General features: G+C 43.6%; 1 protein-coding gene across 1 annotated transcript; it reads right to left on the bottom strand.

Annotated features, from left to right (window-relative positions):
- Window positions 1–13,653: 13,653 nt before the first annotated feature.
- Window positions 13,654–17,610, bottom strand: LOC117562007. The gene is made up of 2 exons (XM_034239770.1): window positions 17,539–17,610; window positions 13,654–17,082 (listed from the first exon to the last, which is right to left on the bottom strand). The coding sequence occupies exon 2, from the start codon at window positions 15,856–15,858 to the stop codon at window positions 13,900–13,902; it is 1,959 nt and encodes a 652-aa protein (XP_034095661.1). The 5' UTR covers window positions 15,859–17,082; window positions 17,539–17,610; the 3' UTR covers window positions 13,654–13,899.
- Between the last annotated feature and the right edge of the window lie 7,245 nt (window positions 17,611–24,855).

Below are 24,855 nucleotides of genomic sequence, written 5' to 3'. Positions count from 1 at the left end.
AAAAGTTTGATTTCATTATACAGTAGATCAGCCATTGCACTAGCAAAGTATTGCTATTAAAGGTGGGGTAGGTAAGTTTGAGAAACCGGCTCGAAATACACTTTTTGTTATATTCAATGGAATGCTCTTAACATCCCGATAGCAATGAATATCTTAAGTGCTTTCACAAAAAATCCATAAAATAATGTCATCTGTGGAAGCCGTAGTACTGTAATCATTTTAGCCGGCCCGGCTAAAATAACTGGATGGCCTGCCTGTCAGCCTTCGACCTGGTCCGTGTACTTTTTGTCAGTTTGATTTTTCGTTTAAACCAAAAGCCAAAAAACGGAAATACCAGCCTTTTTTCGTTTTTGATTTCAAATGGAAAAACGGAAAACCAAAGCCATTTTCCCGTCTGTGTTGTCTGAATCAAAAGACGGATAACGAGAAAACCTAATGGTCCTAATGGTAATAAGTGCGTACGCACCAAGTGTGGTATAGATATATAGATATAGCATATTTGATGCAGTCTTTCTGAACATTTTTAAAATACAATACTGCAAATGAGGAATATTTGTAATGTTCTGCACACATTTGAAAACATGTGGCAGCTTTATTAATACAGCAGTTGAAAAGATTTGTGGAAGGATACATTCTTCATGGGCTTCAATGGCTCTCTAGATAAAGGGCGTGGTTGCTTGTATTATCCTCAGATAGGGGTTTGTTTAAATAACTAGTGACATTTTAATAAATATTGCAAAAAAGGTCTCCAAAAAAGGCATATATCCTTAGCCAGTGTGTATTTTTTCAAGCACCAAAAGATTCATAGTTTATAAAGTACAATTCTGGGCCATTGATTGTGTCATTTCTCCAAACACATACAGTAGAAATGCCTGTTTTGAAGCATTAAAATGGTGCAGGACTTTACATTGGGTTATACTTAAAGACAGGACTATTCAGTTAAGAGAAGAGAAAAAAGGAAAGAAAACTGTTATAATGGGTGATGTAACATGAATGACAGACATAATATGAGGTCCTTGGCACACATTGTGTGATCATGGGGCATCACCCTTACAGCATCAGGACAATATCATATGGACACTGGAAGTGTGCTGGAGGCGTTGACTAGGACTGATGGAAGGATGAGGCTGATGAGACTGAAGAATCTGCGAGGAACGAATTAGCGGCTGAGAAATAGTTATATATTAAAAGACACCAGCATCATAAGAGGCCAAACAGAGTGTGTCAGTGTGCTGAAGGATATTTGTGACCAGCTATCCAGGGCAGACTCTAAAGAAGTTCCAAGGTGTAAAAATGCTGCTGCCGGAGTACTGACTGAAAGTATTGCTGATATCATGTCTGTCATCCTCTTAAAATACTCTGTCCAACAATATCAGTCTCAGGAAGAAATGTTTTTTAACGCTTATTAAAAGAAAAACATGCATTCTTGTAGTCGGGAGGGGACATTGACAGAGGATTACTGGAAAAGTACACAGTAAGTACTTCATAGTACTTGTGGGGGTAGTTTCAGTAGTACTGAGTCCAACAGGATCAATCTCACGAAGCATTAATGGCAATAAAAATAATTCCCTCATCAAACTTAGCAGAAGTGGCTTGATGTTGTTCTCAGCAGGGGACTTTGACAGAGGATTTCTCAAAAAGTACACAGTAAAATTACTTCAATGTATTGTTAGTAGTAGGCTAACTAATACAAAGTCAAACAGTATCAATTTCATTCAGTGTTATAGCAGAATGTTTAATACAGCGTATTTCTGATATTCATTAAAGATCACATGGCATTCCATATGATGTGTGTTATTGAGTTGGGTCACACACAGTTAGAGAGACAATGGTCGTTCTGAATTATCAATAGATGTATTTTAAGTGAGCTGACACCGAGGTTAGAGGAAGTTCAGAGAAGGCCTCAGGTTATAAAAAACAGTTCACCTTTTTGTTTGTTAACTACTAAAGATGTCAACGATGAGGTTTAAACATATACAAGTATAGCTTTCAGAGAGATAAACATGTGGCATTTGTGTGGTAGGCTGCATGATAAAATGTGTGCGCGTTAAACATGCTTAGGGAAAAAGTGTGTGTGTTCATTACAGTGGCTATATATGCTGTACAGGGGCGGATCTACGGGGGGGCAGCTGCCCCCCCCCCACTGTAGAGCCTTGCCCCCCCAGCTGCCCCCCTAACTTTTATTTCCCTAAAACTGTACTAAAACAAACCTACACTATTTCCACAAGCTTCTCAAGCAACAAAACAAGCATTACATTAGTTAAAATTGAATCATTTTAAATATCATTTTAGGCCCGTTAAAAACGCAGCTACGGCCCTGCATTAAACTGCGGAGCGGCGTTCACACAGACCGCGGCTCACACCGCTGCAGAGAGGGAGCGAGCTGTCCCAGCACCTATGGATCAGCTTCCCCTGGGAGCATTTCCCTTTCCACTAGTTTTGTTTTACTAAGGACGAGAGCTTGAAACTAAATATTAATAAAACGCTGCCGTTTGAATCGATAGCGATAAACAGACGGGTGCTGTTTGGGGCGTTACGTTACAAAATACTACGCAGACAGCGTTAGCTGGGAGATCGATCACTTTGCTAAACTACGCGGTAGCCTACTATTAAATCCACGTAAACTACACATCACAGCCATGAGGCCAGATCAATGAAACCAGGATACATCCTTTACCGTAAAAACTGGATCCAAACACAGCTGCCTTTGTGCGCTTGATCAATACTTTCTGATGTTATATGATATGCTACATATTAGCTAGGCTACATGGCCCTAACGTGTAAAGTTATACAAGCATTTGTACCAGTGCTTTTCACAAGTAGACTCTTGCAGGCCAGAGTATAGGAGTGATTCAACAATAACAAAAAGACATATGAGAAGTGATCAGGACGAACAGAAAGAGGAAAAGGAAAAGAGAGCTGAAGAGACCAGGAGGGTCAGAGCGGGAGGAAGAGGAGGAGATGAAGACATTAGTGAAGAAGAAGAAATATATGTGAGGAATAAAGATGAAGTATCAGAAAGAGGGCCAGAGGCAGGGATCAGGAGGCAGATGAAACTCCAGCTGGACCACATGGTATGTTCTTATTCTCCTTACATATTGTATTACAGCAGCTCAATCTAGCAGCTCTTAGTATTGACAAATATTGATTGAAATGTGTTGCTGCACAGGTCACCTGTAGCTCTCTGAAGAGATGGCGGTGATGTCATTTGTGTACTTAATTATAATTAAGTACTTACAGTATGCAGAATTCTGAGTATTCTCTGAATCGGGTGCCTTTTGGGTCTTTATATCTTTGAAAAATGAAACCAAAATGTTTGGTCATAACATCTGGTAGTGGACTACTTACATGTTCCCACCTCAGGCACAAAATATAAATAATTACTAGGAATTTCCTTGAAAAAATGTAACATGGTTGAAGTTTTTGACAAAAAGTAGGCATGAGACCTTGTTTAGCTAAGATATGGCACCACATGGAAGTCAAGGACATTACAAAATTGTAATATTTTGCAAAACTATTGTTTATTTTTGTAATAAACAATTATTTACTATTATTAATTCATACAACATAGTTGAAATGTTGAGCTTGTCAATCTTAATATGAAAATACAAAAACTGAAATATAGGTAAGAGAAGAAACTGACACTTTTGTGATGTAATTCCTTCAATGCAGATCACACATGGACTGATCCACACATGGACTGATCCATTATTTTAATAGGAGGGTAAATGGTATGGCGTGACGGGGTTGAAACAAACTGAGGGACAATATTGCAATTTCATAGATAATTCAAGTATTTTTTCAGAATTTATTTTTGATCAGTTAAAGTTGACAAGCATGTGATTATATTAGCAGCAACATTTTTGCGATAATTGGCCATTTTGATTTGTTTAATATTAAATTAATATGTAATAATGCTTAGTGAGGACATGCAAATATGTCTGTCTAAGACAACCAATTATTTTTAAAACAAAATATATATTTAATTTTACATTGTAATGCAAAACAACCTGTTCCATTAATTCATTGCTTTAAAATACATTTTGTAGTTTCCTTTCATTTAAAATGGTTGAGGTAAGCTTGGGGGACTCAAAGGGCACCCGATTGTTTGTCTGAACACCTTGTTTCTCTTGTACATTAAGAACACTTGTGTTAGGGCATGAATTAACAATAAATAGGTTATATACAGTGTAAAATACCACGTACTGTCCGCCCTCCTATGCCACCCTGGCATGACCTCTTGCCTCCCCTTTGCCCCCCCATGTAAAATGTTCTAGAACCGCCACTGATGCTGTATGATTGTTGCACTGTGGGGGGCATTTCCGCGATTGGCTGCTGTGGTAGCAGGTGATGTACTTCCCATTATTGTTTGTTTGTTTGTTGCAACAACTCAATAATAATTACTGATCAGCTATGTCTGTGTTTGTGTTTTATTGATTCCTCTCTGTTTCATTCTTTCCTGTTGTGTTATGCTGGAACGCCACAACAAACTAATGGTAACACTGTCTTTTTATCATTCATCAAAGATAGCAGAAAAACATGCATTATGTAGGCTACTATATGGAGGGGACCCTGACAGAGACTCACAAAGTACACAGTAAAAGTACTTCATTTCATTTCTGGTAGTGTAGCACCCATAAGGTTGAGGTTGTCTACCTGCACATGCATGTTTATACCACAAGGGGGCAGATCACCTGATGGTTCATCATTGTTTTATGCTGGAGATGAACAGAAGAAGTGTGTATGTGTGTTGTGCTTTGAGATCGTTTGAGATGCTGACATCTTGCACATGTGCCTTGTGGAAGTTAATAAATGAACGTGTTCTACACCTATAATACCCTTGCGGTCTGAGTTGTGTAACAGTAGCAGTCAAATTAGTACCGAGTCCAACAGTGTCAGTTGTATTAAGAACTTGTGGACAAAGATATTTGTATCACTCATTAGTGCGAATGCTGTTTACAGCATTCCACTATAGTGCTTCAAATCTGTATTCCCCTTATTTCAGCCAATACTTTTGCTCTCCATAACTTCAGTTTATGTTAAGCTACAGAAACCATTCAAATATTAAACTATTCAGCCTGTTCAGGAATCGATGGGAAACCTTCAACTTTTTCAAAATATTTTATACTTTTTGAAATATTCAGCTTTTTAAACTCTTTTTTTTAACATTGAAGTCAATGGGAGATGCCTTCAAATCCTGTTTTCCTACACTTTGCGCCAAATGCTTCTCCTTCCACATAATTTCAGCCAGACACTTCATTCCAACTTTCAAATGATCGCAATACCTTCAGCTATAAAACTTGTATAAAAGATTTTTGATATATTTTAAACTTTTTGAGATATTGAATTTAGTTTGGAGCTTAGCAGAGAGGCCTTTTTCAGATGTTAACATTACAGTGGATGGAGCAGCTCGTTAACTCTAGAGTGCTTGAAATGTTCCCCCAAAAATATTTTAAACTTGCCATAATTCCCAAACCCTACACTCCTCAGACATATTATTTCATAAAAAACGTAGGAAAACCTCTCCTAGGTTGGAAAAAAAACAAAAAAAAACAAAATGCCTCTTGAGGGCATGAAGAGAGAAACAGTCCAGCTAGCTCCCAATAGATTCCCATGTTAAACTGCTCCCATCTCCACATTTTACACATAAAACCCAAAAAAACAACATATTTCAGTTCATTGGGGTTCCCTGATGCTCACGGTCTGGTCATTTTTTGATAAGAGCCATCGTTTTTGAACAGGTGGCAAAATTGTCAGATATAATCCCCAATGCATTCTTATTGGACTCAGTGCTGCAGTTGGTTGTCATGGTGTTGCTGGGCAGATTGGAGCCACACACACGTGAGTCACATCATCCAATCAGAGCAGACACCATGGAACCCTTTGATCTCTGGGTTTACACACACAGGTGTTTGTAAACATTCAATCACTACATTTAATATCTTTATTTAACTCCTTCAGCCTAATTTCAGCTGCAGGAACCATTCAAATATCAAACTATTCAGCCTTTTCAGCACATGATGGGAAACTTTCAACTTTTTCAAAATATGTTATACTCTCTCTCTCTCTCTCTCTCACTCTCTCACACACACACACACTCTCTCTCTCTCTCACACAGACACACACCGATGATGATGAATGATCAAGAGAAGAGAGAGAAGGCGATCAAGAGAAGAGAGAGAGTAATGTAACCTCCTAATTTAATGTATAACTCCTATGAAAATGTTGAAAAAGTATTCAAACTTCACATGTGTGCTAACAGTCCAGTCGTGTAGACATCTACGGGAAAGTTTTGAGATTTCTTCAAATGCCGTTGTGAAACACGGTTTTCTCATAACTTCAGTGAAAATGCTCAAAATGCTCGAAATGGCCCAAAACTTCACAGGTTTGGTAACGATGCAGCCATCAACACATCTAAGTGTATTATGGGGTGTCATCAAATGCCATTGCCATGGCAACAGATAATTCACCATCAAGTTAGTTCAAAAGTTTGCAGTTCAAATATTCTGCTGCTTTCCCAAGCCTTTTTACTTTCTTTTCTCTTCTTAATACAAATTCATTCACTACTACTTACATCTGATATTTAACTCCTTCAGCCTATTTTCAGCTGCAGAAACCATTCAACTATTACATGATTCAGCTATTTCAGGACATCAAGGCTATACATGTTGTTGTTTATACCTTTTTTTAAACCTTTTCTTTGAAATATTAAGCTTTTTCTGCATTTGTTTAGCTAAAAGTAGCTACCATTCAGCTAATAACATATTCAGCTTCTTCACAATTTTTCCTCCTCTTCCAGTTTAACATTTCACTTTCAAGTGTTCAACAAAGTCCTTGCAATGCATTTGAGCCGTAACAATTTGATTCAAATCATTTCACTTTTCTGCATTTCTCTGCTAAGTTCAGCAACACTGTGAAATTATGAATAATTGATGCTGGTGTATACAAGTCTGGCCTAAATCTTCTGTCAGAAAGATTGCAGCAATCCAGGGGGTGTAGATATCCAAACTTTAATTGTTCACAGGAGTTATGGTGTTACAGGATGTTCGTTTGTTATGTTGTGGTTATCTAAGAAATATAAATAAACAGAGTAGATCAAATTAGTGAATGACAATATGAATCCTAATAGTTACATTACGATTTCCTGCTAGGAACAATACATATACATAAATGCTGGAACTGTCAGCTTCATGATAAACAATAACAGAAATGCCCGCAAGAGGGCTCACTTGACCGCAACAAGCGCATATGTTTTAACACGTGATAATGGCGGCTTACAGGGGGATAACGTTTTACATGCGGTAATGGCGGCTGACAGAGGCATAGTTATACACAGCTCACCACAATAGCACAAGACTGGAAATATACGTCGATCGTACATACCAAAAGTAATTATATCGACAGTCACAGCGGACAGAAAGTTAAACTACTGAACAGTTAACAGGCAGCCAGTCACACTTACGGCAAACAAGTACTGTACACAGTATATATACACACTACGCCGATTATTGTCTGTAAACTGTTATTTAGATGCAAACATTGATACAAACAGGTGCCTATGCCACAGTAACAATACTCACAGTTTCATAAACGCACAACGTGGAACACACAACGACCCGTTCACTTGCTGAAAGTCTGTTTATAACTGGTCGCGCGCAGCACGTGACTAATGACGTTACAGTGAGGGGTGCGTCCGGTAACTATCTCGGGACTGTCTGGGGGGCGTCCCAAAGCAGGGAAGTTTGCACAGCCGCCCCCAAATTCACTAGATGAATTTGTAATAGCACAAATGTCCCTGCTAGAATGTGGGGGAGGCATATCAGTCCTCTGGCATTTCAGGAAGTGCGATGAGTTTCGCCACAGGTCGAATATATGTAGTGCCTTTTATATTCACCTCTGCAGAGCGTATCCTACCATCATCGCTCGGGTTCACTTTGGTTACCCGTCCAACTGGCCAGAGAGCCCTTGGCAGTTGCGGGTCGACAATCATGACGACCTGGTCTGTGGTTAGGTCTGGCGTAGTAGTGTGCCACTTTCGACGGAGCTGAAGGTTAGGGAGATAGTTACGTGTAAACTGGGCCCAGAAGTGGTCGGCCAAGACCTGGCTGTGTTTCCAGCGGCGACTCCCAAGCAGATCGCAGTCGCCATACACTGCTTGTGGCAATGATGCATCTCGCCACCCCATGAGCAAGAGATTGGGTGTAATGGGGTCTGGATCAGCAATGTCAGACGTCGCATAGCCGAGGGGCTTGGAATTGAGTATTCCCTCCACTTCCACTAGCACAGTCATCAGGACCTCTTCAGGGCAACGTTTGGTTTTTCAGGACCACTTGCAGTGAAGCTTTGACAGATTTGATCTCCCGTTCCCATGTGCCGCCAAAGTGTGGAGCGAGTGGTGGATTAAATCTGAAGGTGATACTCTGGTCAGCTAGCTGTTCCTTCAGACTTGGCTCGAGTGCCGCAAAGGCTTCTTGCAGCTCGCGGTCACCTCCCCGGAAGTTGGTTCCTCGGTCGCAGAGGATCTCGTAGGGTTTCCCTCTTCTCGCCACGAAGCGTTGCAGCGCGAACAGGAAGGCGTCAGTGCTCATACTACATAAAAGGTCCAAATGTACACACCGTGTAGTAAGGCACTTGAATATAATGCCCCACCTTTTCTTGTGTCGGCGGCCTATCTTTATGGTGTATGGGCCAAAGCAGTCGACACCAGTGGACCAGTATGGTGGTTTGTTTATGCGTAGCCGTGCAGCGGGTAAGTCTGCCATCTTAGGAATGACGGGTTTGTTCCGCCACTTGCGGCACTCAACGCAGGCATATTGATGTTTCTTGACTGCTTGCCGTCCGCGAAGTATCCAGTAGGTTCTCCTTAGCTCTGCGAATACACGATCGGGACCTGCGTGCAGCAAACGTTTGTCGTAGTCCTGTATAATCAGCTTGGTGACAGGGTGGTCTGGAGCCAGGATTATAGGATGTATGGTGTCCTCTTTCAGGTATTTCTCTGCCTTCCGGAGACGGCCTTCCACTCTGATTAGTCCTACAGCCTGGTCGTATACAGGAGAGAGTAGCAGCAGGCGACCACTAGGGCTGAGTTGTTTCCCTGATTGTAGTGCGGTCGTTTCTGCAGGGAAGGATTCTTGCTGTGCTCTTTTAAGCAGGACAACCTGTGTCTCTAGTCGGCTGGATGCAGTCATGCGTGGAGCAGCCGCCCCGTGCATGGATTGGTAGGTGACTTCAAGTAGTTCAGACCATGATTTGAAGAGTGTTAGATCTGGAGCCACAGGCTCGGCTGTTGCAATGTTGCCGCAGAAAGTGGTGTTGCGCGTCTCCTCTGTGTGTGCAGAACTAACCACGAGGTTAGCTGGCCAGTCGGCTGGAGGCAGTTGAAGGAAATTCGGGCCAGATGTCCAGCGATCGGGCTTAGCTAAGTCCAGTAGATGCTTTCCCCTTGTAATGTCGTCAGCGGGGTTCTCTTCAGAGGGGACGTATCTCCAGCTGTAGGTTCCGACGAGCTCCTGGATTTCCGCTATCCTTGTCCCTACGAACACTTTGTATTGCTGGGAGTCAGACTGAATCCAGTGGAGGACTGTAGTGGAATCTGACCACAGGATTGTTTTGTGTATTGACAGTGTCAGCTCGGTATGCAGCAGCTTGGCCAACTGTGCTCCAGTCAGGGCCGCACACAGCTCTAAGCGGGGTATTGAGAGCTGTTTCTTCAGGGCTACACGTGACCTTGCCATCACGAATGACACCTGCACTCTACCTCTGTCGTCTTCAAACCTCAGGTAGGCGACGGAGCCGTATGCTCTCTCAGAGGCGTCAGAGAAGATGTGTAGGTCGGCGGAGGTAATGTCGGGAACATCCGAAGTGTAGCACCGTGGCAGGCTGATTTTCTGGAGATTTGGCAGCTCTCTTTCCCAGGCTTGCCACACAGGGAGAAGTTCATCTGTCAGTGGTGCATCCCATCCACTTTCCTTCTTCCAGAGGGCTTGAACTATGACCTTGGCCCGTGTGGTAAAGGGGATGATGTAGCCGAGAGGGTCATATTGGCTAGCCAGTACTCGGTACACGTACCTCAAGGTGGGTTCAGCTGAAGGAATAGCACGGTGCTTGTATCCCAGTGTGTCGGTACTACAGCACCACAGGAGACCGAGCGCAGACTCTTGGGGGTCGGTCTTATTAGCGTTTAGCCATAGCTCACACTCTGATTTGGCTTCTGTAGGGATGTGTGAGATAACGTCAGGCATGTTGCTGGCCCACTGTCTTATTTCGAAGCCTCCGCTGGCAAGGACTGATCTCAGCTTGTCAATGAGGTTTCTGGCCTGGTCCTGGGACTGCAGAAACTGGAGACAGTTATCCACATAGAATGAGTGCATCACAGATTTAACTACCTCTTCATTGTCTTTGCTGTGGTCGTTCACGTGGCGCTGCAGGGCGTATGTGATCGAGCTGGTGTCTTATTTCTCTTTTCTTTAGTTTTCTAGGCCCGTATGCTATAATCATGTGTATTTTCTCTATTCCTGTTCATGTGTCTTCTCGCAATTATCACTGGCCCTGTGTATCTCCTAATCGATATAACCGGCCTGCTCTCGTCTATCCCACGTGCTCCACTGAGATCCAACATCTAGTTTCTGGTGGCCTGTGGAATTGCCAGTCAGCTGTTCCTAAGGCTGACTTCATCTCTGACTACGCCTCCCTAAAGTCTCTGGATTTCCTTGCTCTCACTGAGACCTGGATTACTCCATCCAACACATCCACCCCAGCAGCTCTCTCCACTGCATATTCCTTCTCCCATACACCCAGACCCACTGGCAGAGGAGGTGGCACTGGTCTCCTGCTCTCTCCCAAATGGAGCTTTTCCCTCTTCAAGCTACCTAACTTCACTCCTTCCACCTTTGAATTCCATGCCGTCACAGTAACCCATCCTATACAGTTAACCATTGTTGTTCTCTACCGTCCACCAGGCGCCTTGGGGGACTTCTTGGAGGAATTAGATAATCTCCTCTCACTCATCCCTGAAACTGGCCCTCCCGCTGTACTTCTCGGAGACTTCAACCTCCAGACGGGGAAGATAGACGAACTAACATCTCTGTTAACCGCCTTTGCTTTCTCACTGTCTCCGTCCCCACCGACTCATAAAGCTGGCAATGTCCTTGATCTCATATTCTCAAGGAACTGCGCTACTTCTAACCTCTCTGTAAACCCGCTCCACACATCCGATCACTTCTTCATTTCATTCTCTCTATCCCTTTCCAAACATAACAAACTAATCTCTTCTCATCCTGCACTTGTCCGCCGTAACCTTCGCTCCCTCTCCCCCTCTAGCTTTGCCTCGTCGGTGCTCTCAGCCCTCCCTTCCGCTGATTCGTTCCATCTCCTGCCTCCAAACTCTGCTGCAGAAACTCTCCTCTCTACTCTCTCATCCACTCTGGACTCGCTCTGTCCTCTCACATCTCGGCAGGCTCGTCAGTCCCCTCCTGCTCCCTGGCTAAATGATGCACTGTGTGCTAATAGAACCGTCCTTAGGGCAGCAGAGGGGAAATGGTGGAAATCCAAACACCGTGACAACCTCCTAACCTATCAGGCTCTCCTCTCCTCTTTCTCTGCTTCGATCTCTCAGGCAAAAAGCACTTTCTTTCAAGATAAGATCCAATCTTCCTATTCCAATCCTAAAAAACTATTTTCCATCTTCTCCACCCTCTTGGACCCTCCAAAAGCTCCTCCCCCCTCCTCACTTCTGTCAAGCGACTTTGTTACCCACTTTGAAAAAAAGGTTGATGATATTCGCTCTTCTTTTTCTGACTCACCTTTACTCACCGCTGGGTCACCAGACCCTCCTTCCACCAACACACTTACCTCCTTTTCCCCTCTCTCTCCAAGTGAGGTTCTTACCCTCATTACCTCTGCCCGCCCTACCACCTATCCTCTGGACCCTATCCCTTCAAACCTCCTTCAGACTATCGCTCCTGATATTCTACCGTTTCTCACCCATTTCATCAACACTTCTCTAACTTCTGGTCACTTTCCAAACAGTCTCAATGAGGCAAGAGTAAACCCTCTCCTAAAGAAACCCACTCTCAACCCGTCTGATGTTATAAACTACAGGCCTGTCTCTCTCCTCCCGTTCCTGTCTAAATCACTTGAACGCGCTGTCTTTAAACAACTCTCCTGTTATCTCAATCAGAACAACCTTCTGGATCCGCACCAGTCTGGTTTCAAGGCAGGTCACTCCACATAAACTGCTCTCATTGCTGTCACGGAGGAACTGCACACTGCCAAAACTGCATCCCTCTCCTCTGTCATCATCCTGTTGGACCTGTCTGCTGCATTCGACACGGTGAATCATCAGATCCTCCTTCGCACTCTCCAAAAACTTGGAGTTTCAGGCTCTGCACTTTCCCTCCTCACCTCATACCTGAAAGACCGTACCTACAGGGTGACTTGGAGAGGGTCTGAGTCCGACCCTTGTCAATTAACTACGGGGGTCCCTCAGGGCTCTGTTCTTGGTCCCCTCCTCTTCTCCCTGTACACAAACTCGCTCGGATCAGTCATTAGCCCGCATGGTTTTTCTTACCACTGCTACGCTGATGACACCCAATTAATTCTGTCCGTTCCCCGCTCAGAGACCCAGGTCGTTGCACGCATCTCTGCTTGTCTAGCTGACATCTCTCAGTGGATGTCTGCTCACCACCTCAAGCTCAACCTTGACAAGACTGAGCTGCTCTTCCTCCCGGGAAAAGATTGTCCCACTCTTGACCTAACAATCAACATCGGCACCTCAGTTGTTTCCCCGACTCAGACTGCAAGGAATCTGGGTGTGACCCTAGATAACAACCTGTCCTTCACTGCAAACATCGCTGCTACAACCCGTTGCTGCAGATACACGCTTTACAACATCAGGAAGATACGTCCCCAGCTGACTCAGAAAGCGACTCAGGTTCTGGTCCAGGCTCTCGTCATCTCACGCCTAGACTACTGCAACTCCCTCCTGGCTGGTCTACCTGCATGTGCCATCCGACCTCTGCAGCTCATCCAGAATGCAGCGGCTCGTCTGGTCTTCAACCTTCCTAAATTCTCCCACACCACTCCGCTCCTCCGCTCCCTTCACTGGCTTCCGGTAACTGCTAGAATCCACTTCAAGACACTGGTACTTGCTTACCATGCTGCGAATGGATCTGGCCCTTCCTACATCCAGGACATGGTTAAACCGTACACCCCAGCGCGTGCACTACGCTCTGCATCAGCCAAACGACTCGTTGCGCCCTCGCTGTGAGGGGGACCCAAGTTCCCATCGGCGAAAACACGTGGGTTTGCTGTCCTGGCTCCAAGATGGTGGAATGAGCTCCCCATTGACATCAGGACGGCAGATAGCTTGCACATCTTCCGGCGCAAACTGAAAACTCATCTCTTTCGACTCCACTTCGAGCGTTAGAACTATTAACGAAGCACTTATATACTAATAAAGGGCTGGCTTACCTAAAGCCAGTTGAGTAGCACTTGAAATGTTTGGCTCTATGAAACCTGATGTACTTATATGATTCTGTTTTCTTCAAGGTTGTGTCTTCCTGGTCGAATGTACTTATTGTAAGTCGCTTTGGATAAAAGCGTCAGCTAAATGCAATGTAATGTAATGTAATGTATGTAGCACAGCATGGGCTACAGGTGGTCCCGAAGGGCAGTACGCGCCACTCGTAGACATCTGGACTGCGATCTGTCTCCCTGTCTCGCCACAGGAAGCGGAGCAGTGGTTGGTCTTCAGGGAGGAGACGCACTTGATGAAACATGCCACGTATGTCTCCGCTGATGGCCACAGAATACTCTCTAAACCTCAGCAGCACGCCAAGCAGCGCTGAGCCCAGGATCGGTCCACGAAGCAGATTGTCATTAAGAGAGGCTTGTTGGTAATTAAAGGAGCAGTTGAAGACGACTGTGTTTACCATTGTGTTGTACAAGATGGTGGGGGATAAACCATGACTCCTTGGAGTTGCTCACCTCTTCAGAGCTAATCTTCACTGCATAACCAGCCTTTTCCAGCTTATGGATCTCCTCATTGTAGACTGTTGATAGCTTAGGGTTGATAGACAGACGGCGTTCTGTAGCTCTTAGAAGAGCCATTGTTGCAGTAGGAGGTACATGCAGAGAGGGGGCACTTTGCTTACGCAGTAGTGGAGTGGCGTAGCGAGACACATCGTCAACTTTGACACGTACAGTCTTGTCCTCCAGTAGTTCAATGGCTGCTTTATCCTCACCAGAGCGGGTCACTTCATTGATGCTCCTGAAGGGGAGTGTGTCGAGCTGCCATTGTTTCTCCACGTTCTGATGCAGCTCCTCTGAAGGGGAGAGGAAGGATGAATGGAGACAGTTGCTCTCACCTGCTGACTGCTGATGGAAGCTGGCTGGTCCCTGTATAGTCCATCCGAGTGCCGTGCATACAGCCACTGGGCAGCCTGTTGGGCCTGTGCGCACAGGCTGTTTGGGGATGATCAGATGTGTGTTATCTGACCCGATGAGCAGCATGGGCTTGACCTTATTAAAGGACGGCAGTGGGATGTCCCTAAGATGTTTGTATGTTTGCTTCAGGGACTCAGCTGCACGTGACTGCTCTGCCAGATTCAGCTCGGCAGCTGTAAAGGCCTGACTGATATTGTGTTTCACACCTTTCTTCGTCATGGCTGACACTTTGAATGACACAGTAGCTCCTTTCACCTGCACTATCTCTTGCCTAATTGTCCTGAGGGATATTACCTCTTCCTGTCCGAGGAGGCCGAGATGGCGGGCAGCAGCTGGTAGTATGATAGTTCTTTCAGAGCCATCATCCAGTACAGTGTACGTATCCAGGGTTTTCTTTCCATTCTGTAGTCGGACAGGGACAACCTTAAGCATTACTTTGCCTGACCGGCTCACTTGGTTTGTGAAGACCACACTGGAGGAAGCAGTTACAGTCAATACAGTCAGTGTGAGGGCCACATCGTGCAGTATGATAAGATGTTGTTGTCCACAGGTTGCACATGGTTTCTTTAAGGTGCAGTTTTCAGGCGTGTGGCCTCTCCCACACCTCCAGCATTTCCTGTTATCCTTTATCCAGCTTGCCTTTTCAGTGTTAGTGAGTTTAGCAAAGTCGGCACAGGCGTTGAGGTAGTGCTCCTGGTTCTTACAATAAGGGCAGAAGGGCTTAAAACGTTCACGTTTATTTAGCTGGGCAGGAGTGCTAGCAGCAGGTGATGGATTCGAGTGTTGGGCTCCCTGCTGGCTACCAAGCAGTATAGTAGCAGGTCTGACTCTCTGTGGCTTAGCCACTCTTCGCTCCTTACTGTCTGTGTGTGCAGGCTCTGGACATGTGACAGTTATTCGACGTGACACCTGTAATGTCTGGACTTTCCTCTCGAGCCACGCAGCTAGGTCAGGGAGAGTATATGTGAGGTTACTACCGCTCTGGATGATTCCTCTGTTGAAGCAGTATTCCACGAACGAGTCTCTGAAGTGAGGAGGGAGTTTGCTGAGTAAGGTGTCAACATGAGACCCACATCTCAGCTCGGATGATGAGGGGCCTTCCATGGTGTTTAGCATTCCCACCAGAGTGCCAACTGATGCTGCAAAGTCTTCAAACGCTTGATAATCACCAGTTTTCACTGCTGGAGCGTTCAATATGGCTTTAAGCTCTCCCTGCACCAGTTGTCTTGGCTGGCCATAGCGTTGGGTCAGGGTTTGCATGGCACTTGTGTATGGAGTTGGGCTGTTGATGTACCTCTTAGCTACCTGGAGTGCAGATGGAAAGGTGAGGTGATCGAGGAGTATTTGGTATTTATAATCCTCGGACAGGTGTTGGTGAGGGCCATGCACGCTGTCCAATCCCTTTTTGAGCATAAGAAAGTCAGTTTATTTTCCTGAGCTGAAGATGGTTAATCTTGGCTTTGGGATGCCATATGATGATGCAATCGCCATCTCCATCATACTGGGTATGTTAGGATTAGCTGTAGGCCAGGCCGGTGCAGGAGGCTGCATCATGTAGGAGTGATGTACTCGAGTGGATGCAGCATACTGCATAGGCTGATATGGCTGTGGAGCCGTCTGCCAGTACCGGTGATGTGGATTATATGGCTGTTCCGATGGAGCTGGCGCAGACTGCGGGTATGCAACAGGAGCAGGAATAACACCTGGATGTATTAGCAAGGCAGGAGGTTCAGGCTGTACTACAGCAGGAGAAGTGACAGGTGACGCAGGCTGCATCAGCGAAGCAGTGGGTGCAGAATGCGTGTCTGTTGCAGAAGCTCTTGGAGCCATAGGAGGTGCAGGCTGCATCTGTTCAGCAGAAGTAACCGGCGCCGCGGGGGAAATCTGCTGTGTCTGCGGTGCAGGAGTATTAGCCTGTGATTGAGGTGGAGACGTTGAAGGAGACGTTTGGGGAGGAGCAGGATGAGCTTGAGGATATGAGAGTAAACCTGTTTCTTCCATACGTTGGTTCGTGGGAGAACACAGCTCCAGTTGAGGGAGGCTGCTATAGCGACTCTGGTATGCTGTAAACTGTTGTGAGTGGTATGAAGGGTAACCCAGGGCACTTTTTGGATGTGCGGTGATCTTTACCTTGTCCATGTCCGTTTCTAGCTCTTGCATCTGCCTGCTAATCGTCTGCCAGCGTGCCTCTAATCGTTGCCAGTTGTGATCTGGAGTGCCAACAGGGTGATGTGCTGCTACAGGGTAGCTGACATGTCCTCCATGGCTGGGCGACTCGTCATATGCTGGCCTCGGTGATGAGACTGGCCTCATATGGGGGGGATAAAGAGGTTGATGTGGGTAGCTGAGCTCGAAGTCCTCCAGATGTCCGGGAATGCGCCGCACTCTGCTGGGACGGGGACTGAGCGGTGGCTGCCCATCATACAGCTCCCTGGATGTGGCCATAGCGCAGCTTGTATACCTCCGGCTCGAAGGACCACTTGTGAAATTATGAATAATTGATGCTGGTGTATACAAGTCTGGCCTAAATCTTCTGTCAGAAAGATTGCAGCAATCCAGGGGGTGTAGATATCCAAACTTTAATTGTTCACAGGAGTTATGGTGTTACAGGATGTTCGTTTGTTATGTTGTGGTTATCTAAGAAATATAAATAAACAGAGTAGATCAAATTAGTGAATGACAATATGAATCCTAATAGTTACATTACGATTTCCTGCTAGGAACAATACATATACATAAATGCTGGAACTGTCAAGCGCACATGTTTTAACACGTGATAATGGCGGCTTACAGGGGGATAACATTTTACATGCGGTAATGGCGGCTGACAGAGGCATAGTTATACACAGCTCACCACAATAGCACAAGACTGGAAATATACGTCGATCGTACATACCAAAAGTAATTATATCGACAGTCACAGCGGACAGAAAGTTAAACTACTGAACAGTTAACAGGCAGCCAGTCACACTTACGGCAAACAAGTACTGTACACAGTATATATACACACTACGCCGATTATTGTCTGTAAACTGTTATTTAGATGCAAACATTGATACAAACAGGTGCCTATGCCACAGTAACAATACTCACAGTTTCATAAACGCACAACGTGGAACACACAACGACCCGTTCACTTGCTGAAAGTCTGTTTATAACTGGTCGCGCGCAGCACGTGACTAATGACGTTACAGTGAGGGGTGCGTCCGGTAACTATCTCGGGACTGTCTGGGGAGCGTCCCAAAGCAGGGAAGTTTGCACAAACACACTTACTTGGTCTCTGTAGCTAAAAGCAACTACCATTCAGCTAATAACATATTCAGCTTTTTCAGCTAAATTCAGACACACATGTTCACAGTTTACAGCATTCGCACGCATTTTATGCAGGAAATGCATTTTCTAGTTCTTCCCCTTAAACTTTTTCAAAATATTTCATACTTTTTGAAATATTCAGCTTTTTAAACTCTTTTTTTAACATTGAAGTCATTGGGAGATGCCTTCAAATCCACTTTTCCTACACTTTGCGCCAAATGCATCTCCTTCCACATAATTTCAGCCAGATACTTCATTCCAACTTTCAAATGATCACAATACCTTCAGCTATAAAACTTGTATAAAAGATTTGATATCTTTTCAACTTTTTGAGATATTGAATTCAGTTTGGAGCTTGGTAGAGAGGCCTTTTCCAGATCTTAACATTACAGTGGATGGAGCAGCTCGTTAACTCTAGAGTGCTTTGATCTCAAAACAGAGTGCAGCAGTGCCTGAAATTCTCCCCCAAAAATGTTTTAAACTTGCCATAATTCCCAAACCCTACACTCCTCAGACATATCTCTTCATGAAAAACGTAGGAAAACCTCTCCTAGGTTGGAAAATAAAATAAAATAAGAACAAATATTAAACAAAATGCCTTTTGAGGGCATGAAGAGAGAAAAAGTCCAGCTAGCTCCCAATGGATTCCCATGTTAAATTGTTCTGGATCTTTCTTCAGAGCAGGTGGCAAAATTGTCAGATATAATCCTCAATGCATTCTTATGGGACTCAGTGCTGCAGTTGGTTGTCATGGTGTTGCTGGGCAGATTGGAGCCACACACACGTGAGTCACATCATCCAATCAGAGCAGACACCATGGAAACCTTTGATCTCTGGGTTTACACACACAGGTCTTTGTAAACATTCAATCACTACATTTAATATCTTTATTTAACTCCTTCAGCCTAATTTCAGCTGCAGGAACCATTCAAATATCAAACTATTCAGCCTTTTCAACACATGATGGGAAACTTTCAACTTTTTCAAAATATGTTACACTTTTTAAAATATTCAGCTTTTTAAAGTCTTTTTTTAACATGGAAGTTTTTGCAATACATTTGAGCTGTAACGTCAGTCAGTCAGTCAGTCAGTCAGTCTCTCTCTCTCTCTCTCTCTAAAAATGAAAAGCAGCTGATTTGAAAAAACAAACTCGAGAGACGGCTGAGGTGACCAGGGGCCTCATTTATAACGCCGTGCGTAGGATTCACGTGGGAAGGTTGCTTACGTAGTAGAAATCCAAAAAATAGGTACAGAAATGTTCCGACATTTTCCGATTCACCAAACATTGCGTACCGGCGAGGAAAGTGCGTACGGCACTTCCTACGCCGGTTTCCCTTTATAAATCACAATCGACTCGAAATGCGGTGCAGCTTTTGCGGGCTCCACGTAACGCCCATATTTGCCTATAAATAGTTAAAGAAACGCCCATTCATTCATTCATTTTGACTGACTTTATGAAGAAGATCGCAGGAAATGACGACAGAACAGCTAAAAAATACATCTCACACCGTGTCAGATTTTGGTTATTTTGGGGAGGTCGAGATAAATCATATTGTTTGGTGGATGCAGTTTGAACCAGAGTAGCAGCATGGAGGTCGGATCGTCACCAAAATAAATAAGTGGTCCGAAGAAGGTTAATGATAAAAAAAAATACACATAGCCTTCCTCAGGCAGCAACTCTATATCCACCTATACGTTCCCTTCTGCGCTAGGGGAATCAACACAACCAGAATGGGATTGGTAAAAGTTATAAGCTGTTTTATTGCACAACCGGTGAACAAAATGGCGGGCAAGCAGCCTGAAACACACAAATTGCCACAAACACTGGTTTAAATAACAAACAATAGAGGCCACAAGGGCGCAAGTTTAAAGGGGCAACCAAACTAAGGGAGGACTCTAAAAAGTGAGTCTAAACGCATACAGGGAAACTAAATACTCACACACTAAATAAAGAAGGAAACAAAACCTCACTGTAAAAATGGTACAACTAGCAAAGGAAGGCTGTAGAAAACACAGCTAGGACAACAGTCAAACAATACTAAACTAACCTAAGCACATCTAATCAAACTAATCTAAGCACATCTAATCACAATAACACGGTCCACACAAGTTAACCCCCAGAATGAAGAGCAAATAGCGAGAGGCATCTGTTCACTCAACAGAGCCTCCAGAGTAATGATTGTCCCCAGCTTTGTAGTCCTCTCCAGCAGGTGTGCGCTGGGCTTGCACAGGGATTGGAGAACGTCGGGCCCGGCGTGCTCCAATCAGTGTCCTCGGAAGTGGACCAGGAGATGACAGCCAATGATGTTGGGGCAACCACACAGCTCATTTACATAATCACACAGCTGCAGACAATCCCAAACAGGTTACCGAGCAGGCAGAAACAGCAGCCGTAACACCACCAGTTAAAGGAAATACAACTAATGTGTTGTGTTATATTAGCTGTACAATTGACCACATATGGTGTTCTTAGCTTCCATACCTCCTGTGTTTTACGAGCGACTTATCAAGTCTTAGCAAACGTGATTAAACGTGAAAGTATATAAAACATGCTCGTATCAACAACCTATAGAAATGCAAAACGGCGTCAGTTTAGACGTAATTCTGTCCTCCTGCTTACCGCATCAATTATGAGAAAACATTTCATAACATTAACACAACATATTCGAGGTGGTTTTAAATAACATATCCGTATTTATTTATTTATCCAAGTTATGTTTTTGTGTGCACTGAGGAGTCGCAAACAGGCGTTTGTTTAATAATTGTAAGATTGGCTTTAATCAATGTTTGAAAATGAATTCTTCATAGCCTATATGATAAATGAGAGGTAACATTTTATTTATGGTATTATTTCCACACATTTCTCTCCATTCTTCCTTCTGCCAACAGCGTCGCAGTTTCTCGTCTCTCCCGTTGTTGTGCTTAGTGCGTACGCATGGGTTAGAGTTTGCGTGGAGGACCGCACATTTTCCCGTCAAGTTAGAATTTTATAAATCGCAAACATTGCGTAGAAACTGGCATACGCCATTTTTTGAGCTTATATCTCTTTTATAAATGAGGCCCCAGATCTTTTTGGTGTGAACGCAAAATCCCAGGAACTATTGGAACTATTCCTTATTATACATCCATGATTGAAGCCCTGTTCGCGGGGACGCGCAAATCAATCAATCAATCAATAAATGTTTATTTATATAGCCCAATATCACAAATGTTACATTTGTCTCAGTGGACTTTACAGTTTGTACAAAATATCAGTATGACAATACGACACCCTCTGTCCTTAGACCCTCACATCGTACAAGGAAAAACTTCCGAAGAAAACCCACAGTTTAAAGGGAAAAATGGGAGAAACCTCAGGGAGAGCAACAGAGGAGGGATCCCTCTCCCAGGACGGACAGACGTGCAATAGATGCCGTGTGTAAATTGAAAAGATAATACATTTGCAACATAGGTAGTCCAAATGTTTGGAAATGCATGTGTGTATAATAGGAAGATGAATCCACGAGGATATCCATCCAGGACCTATGATCCAGGACCACAGCCACGACTCAAGATCCAGGACAGAGGAGCGCAGGATCATCCATGACTCCGGATCCCGGCGTATACAGACACCAAAAAGAAAGACATTTGGGGAAGCTGGGTTAATCGGAACATGAGAGTACACAGGTATAGACAGAGAGAAGGAAGAAGTAAGATGTCCCCCGACAAACTAAGCCTATATCAGCAAAACTAGGGGCTGAATCTAATCAGCCCTAACTATAAGCTTTATCAAAAAGGAAGGTCTTAAGCGCACTCTTAAAAACGGATAGGGTGTCTGCCGCCCGAACACAAACTGGAAGCTGATTCCACAAATGTGGAGCTTGATAAGAAAAGGCTCTGGCTCCCATTGTACTTTTAGAGACTCTAGGAACAACCAACAACCCTGCATTCTTGGAACGCAATGCCCTAGTAGGACAGTAGGGTATAATGAGTTCTTTAAGGTAAGATGGCGCCTGCCCATTAAGGGCTTTGTAGGCGAGAAGAAGAATTTTAAATGCTATCCTGTGTTCTATAGGGAGCCAGTGTAAGGCAGCCAGAACAGGAGTAATGTGGTCAAAGGTGACGTCATCGCCTGTATTGAGCGTTCGCCGTTTTTTCACCCTTTTCAGAGCTTTTTTCTCTCTTTTGAATGATATATCAGATTAAACACCAAACGGCTGAATAAATAATGTGCATATAATTGCGAGGAGGCTCGTTTTAAGGACACGTTTTTCAGATCTGTCACAATCTTCGCATTGGAATAAACTTCCGTTTTTGAGTGTATAGTCCCACTCTGTTATATTCCTCCTTCCTACAGAACAGACAATGACAGGATAATATGTGATTTGTCAATAGTCCTATTTCTTAAAACCTTCTCTGTTGTTTAAGTGTCTGATAACCACGAATAGTAATCAATGATATAACAGTAATTATATCACATGATCATGTCAGACACTGTGTTATTTTCAATCAAGCCTAAAAGATAATGTGTTCAAACTGGCTTCACTCACTTGAATTGCTCCTTTGAATATCATTTTTATATATCCCTACTCAACACATGTTTGTATTGTAATGCCACTCATATTTTTTTTAATTGTATTTTAAGGTGACATTGAATGCTTTGAAAGGTGCCCTAAAATAAAGTGTATTATTGGTGTCAATAGGGAAGATCTGCACTGTTCACATAACATGTTCAGAGCAGGTATTTCTCCTGCCGGATTTGGAACCCCCCCTATATCTTTCTCCAGGATAGTCACAACTTCACCAAAATCACACTGGTGCTTGCTGTTCCCCTCTAGTTTATGCTCACAAAAGCATTTCACTCTGGGCCCAGCAGGTACAACAACTAAAGAGGGGCTTCCATATCCGGCAGTGCAGTTGCTAGAGCTGCCGGATTTTGAAGCGCCCCCTGTAATTTTGGCCAGGATAGTCACAATGTCACCAAAATCACACTGGTGTTGCCTGTTCCCCTCTAGTTTATGCTCACCAAAGCATTTTACTCTGGGCCCTGCAGGTGAAAAACTAAAGAGGGGCTTCAAAATCCGGCAGATCAGGTGTTGGTGCTGCCGGATTTGGAACCCCCCCTATATCTTTCTCCAGGATAGTCACAGACTCACCAAAATCACACTGGTGCTTGCTGTTCCCCTCTAGTAAAATGCTAGGCCCAGAGTAAAATGCTTTGGTGAGCACAAACTAGAGGGGAACAGCAAGCACCAGTGTGATTTTGGTGAGTCTGTGACTATCTAAGGGGCTAATACCAGGCTAATACCAGGCTGGTATTTTCGTTTTTTGGCTTTTGGTTCAAACGAAAAATCAAACTAACAAAACGTACACGGACCCCATCTGTGCACACATTTATCTCGTGTCCTCATTGGTCATGTGCGCGTTCGTGTGTGTTGGAGGAGGGGCTCTGTAAGGAAGTAGCAGATTTCTTCCGGCTGTGTATTTTCAAATTCTAGCGCACTCGAGCTGGTTTCTCCAAAATTACCTACCCCACCTTTAATAAAAGTGGTACTAAATATATTTTTTTAACTCAAACAAACTGATGTTTTGTTTTGGTGGAACAGTAAGGATCGCAGTTCTATAGCAATATAATGTAACAGATGGTGTCAATGACTCTCAGTATTTTTGTGTTCTTTGCAAACATACTTTATTTGTTACAAAACGGATAAACAGTTATATTTGTTTTTCTTGGGTCTGACCGTTCAATGGGTCTGACACTGGCTCAGTGTATGATAGACTATAATGCCCAAAGAAAAAAGACAGTAAAAAACCGTTTGCCTTTCCAATTATTGTTTACATCTTTTGAATAATTTCCTCCAAACTTGACCTCTGTTCCATTCAAAAAATGTTTTAAACAATGGCTAACCAGCACTTTACAGTAGCTTCATGCTACCGACTGATAATGTCCTAACAAGTTTTATTTAGGTTGGACGACACTTACATTTTACAGTCCTTGCTCTACTCTATAATATCAGATAAGCCTGTTAGACTTAGCCCATATGTGATAAACGTTTTATATTGCACCAGGAAAAAAACATTTCATTTGTAAAAAATAAGCCTTGATTACAATGTGTTACTTACATTTAAAACTATATGTATTCACTCCTGTGGTGTAATATTGTAATGTAATGTACGTACAGTACAGCACAGAATAATTGAACTTCTTCTCATTATTAGAGAAAGCCCTGCAGTGTGTTTACTAAACCAGCTGGCTTGTGTGAGCTTTTGTTTATCGACCTATATGTTTCAGGCCACTGGTTTCTCTCGTTCCTCCTCTACAAACACATATAAACACACATTCAACGTGTAAACACATCTTCAGCATCGCTTCATCTGTTATGAAACTGCTAAGTCGAATAAAAACATGTTGTCCTGTTATGAGAGCTTTTCTAACCTTACATAAAAACAGCTGTATAGCGGCCCAACAAAAAGCCACCTTCAAAATAAAAGCATAAACTCTAATTAACTTAAATAATGATGCTGACATTCCTCCATAGAAAACAACAATAAAATGAGTTAAACCATTAAATGATACAAATAATGGAGCAAAAGCATATTCGTAAAATTATGATGTCAAAAACTAAATCCAAATTGAGACCATGAGACTAGGAACTCTCGATTTCAAACATTTGTTGGCTGCACAATGAACCTTTCTGGGCATGCGTTGTTCTGAATATCATACAAAACCAGGGGCATATTGTTTCATTTGTTTTTATTTTATAACTTATTTTTGCTTCACCGCTTGCTCTGGTAAGCAATGGCTCATTATTTCTCAACTACCTGAATGATGCCAGGAGGGTGTATGTTTGAGAAAACAGAGAATGTGTGCACTTCTACAGTACACGGAAATGAAATGTGTGAGAAATAGTCTTCTGAGGGAAGAGATGATGACCTGATTGTCACTAAGAGGTTATGTGAAAGGCCAAGTCAGAGCCAAGCTGATGGCAGCCTCTTCATTCGCCCTGCATATCTGATTGGTTGGGAACAGAATGTGGTGGTTATTCATACTCATGCAACGGTTTCACCAGATGCTCCTAAATGACTGTATGAATGTCCATATGGTCGGAGATGGTTTGT

This window comes from Gymnodraco acuticeps, unplaced genomic scaffold (assembly GCF_902827175.1).
Source record: "Gymnodraco acuticeps unplaced genomic scaffold, fGymAcu1.1, whole genome shotgun sequence".
Classification (NCBI taxonomy): domain Eukaryota; kingdom Metazoa; phylum Chordata; class Actinopteri; order Perciformes; family Bathydraconidae; genus Gymnodraco; species Gymnodraco acuticeps.
Note: the sequence above shows the minus strand (reverse complement) of the source record. Positions and strands in the feature narration are given on the sequence as shown.

What these genes read in the sequence shown, in the direction of transcription:
- LOC117562007 (XM_034239770.1), bottom strand. Translation starts at nt 15,858, where the DNA reads ATGCTCAAAAAGGGATTGGACAGCGTGCATGGCCCTCACCAACACCTG.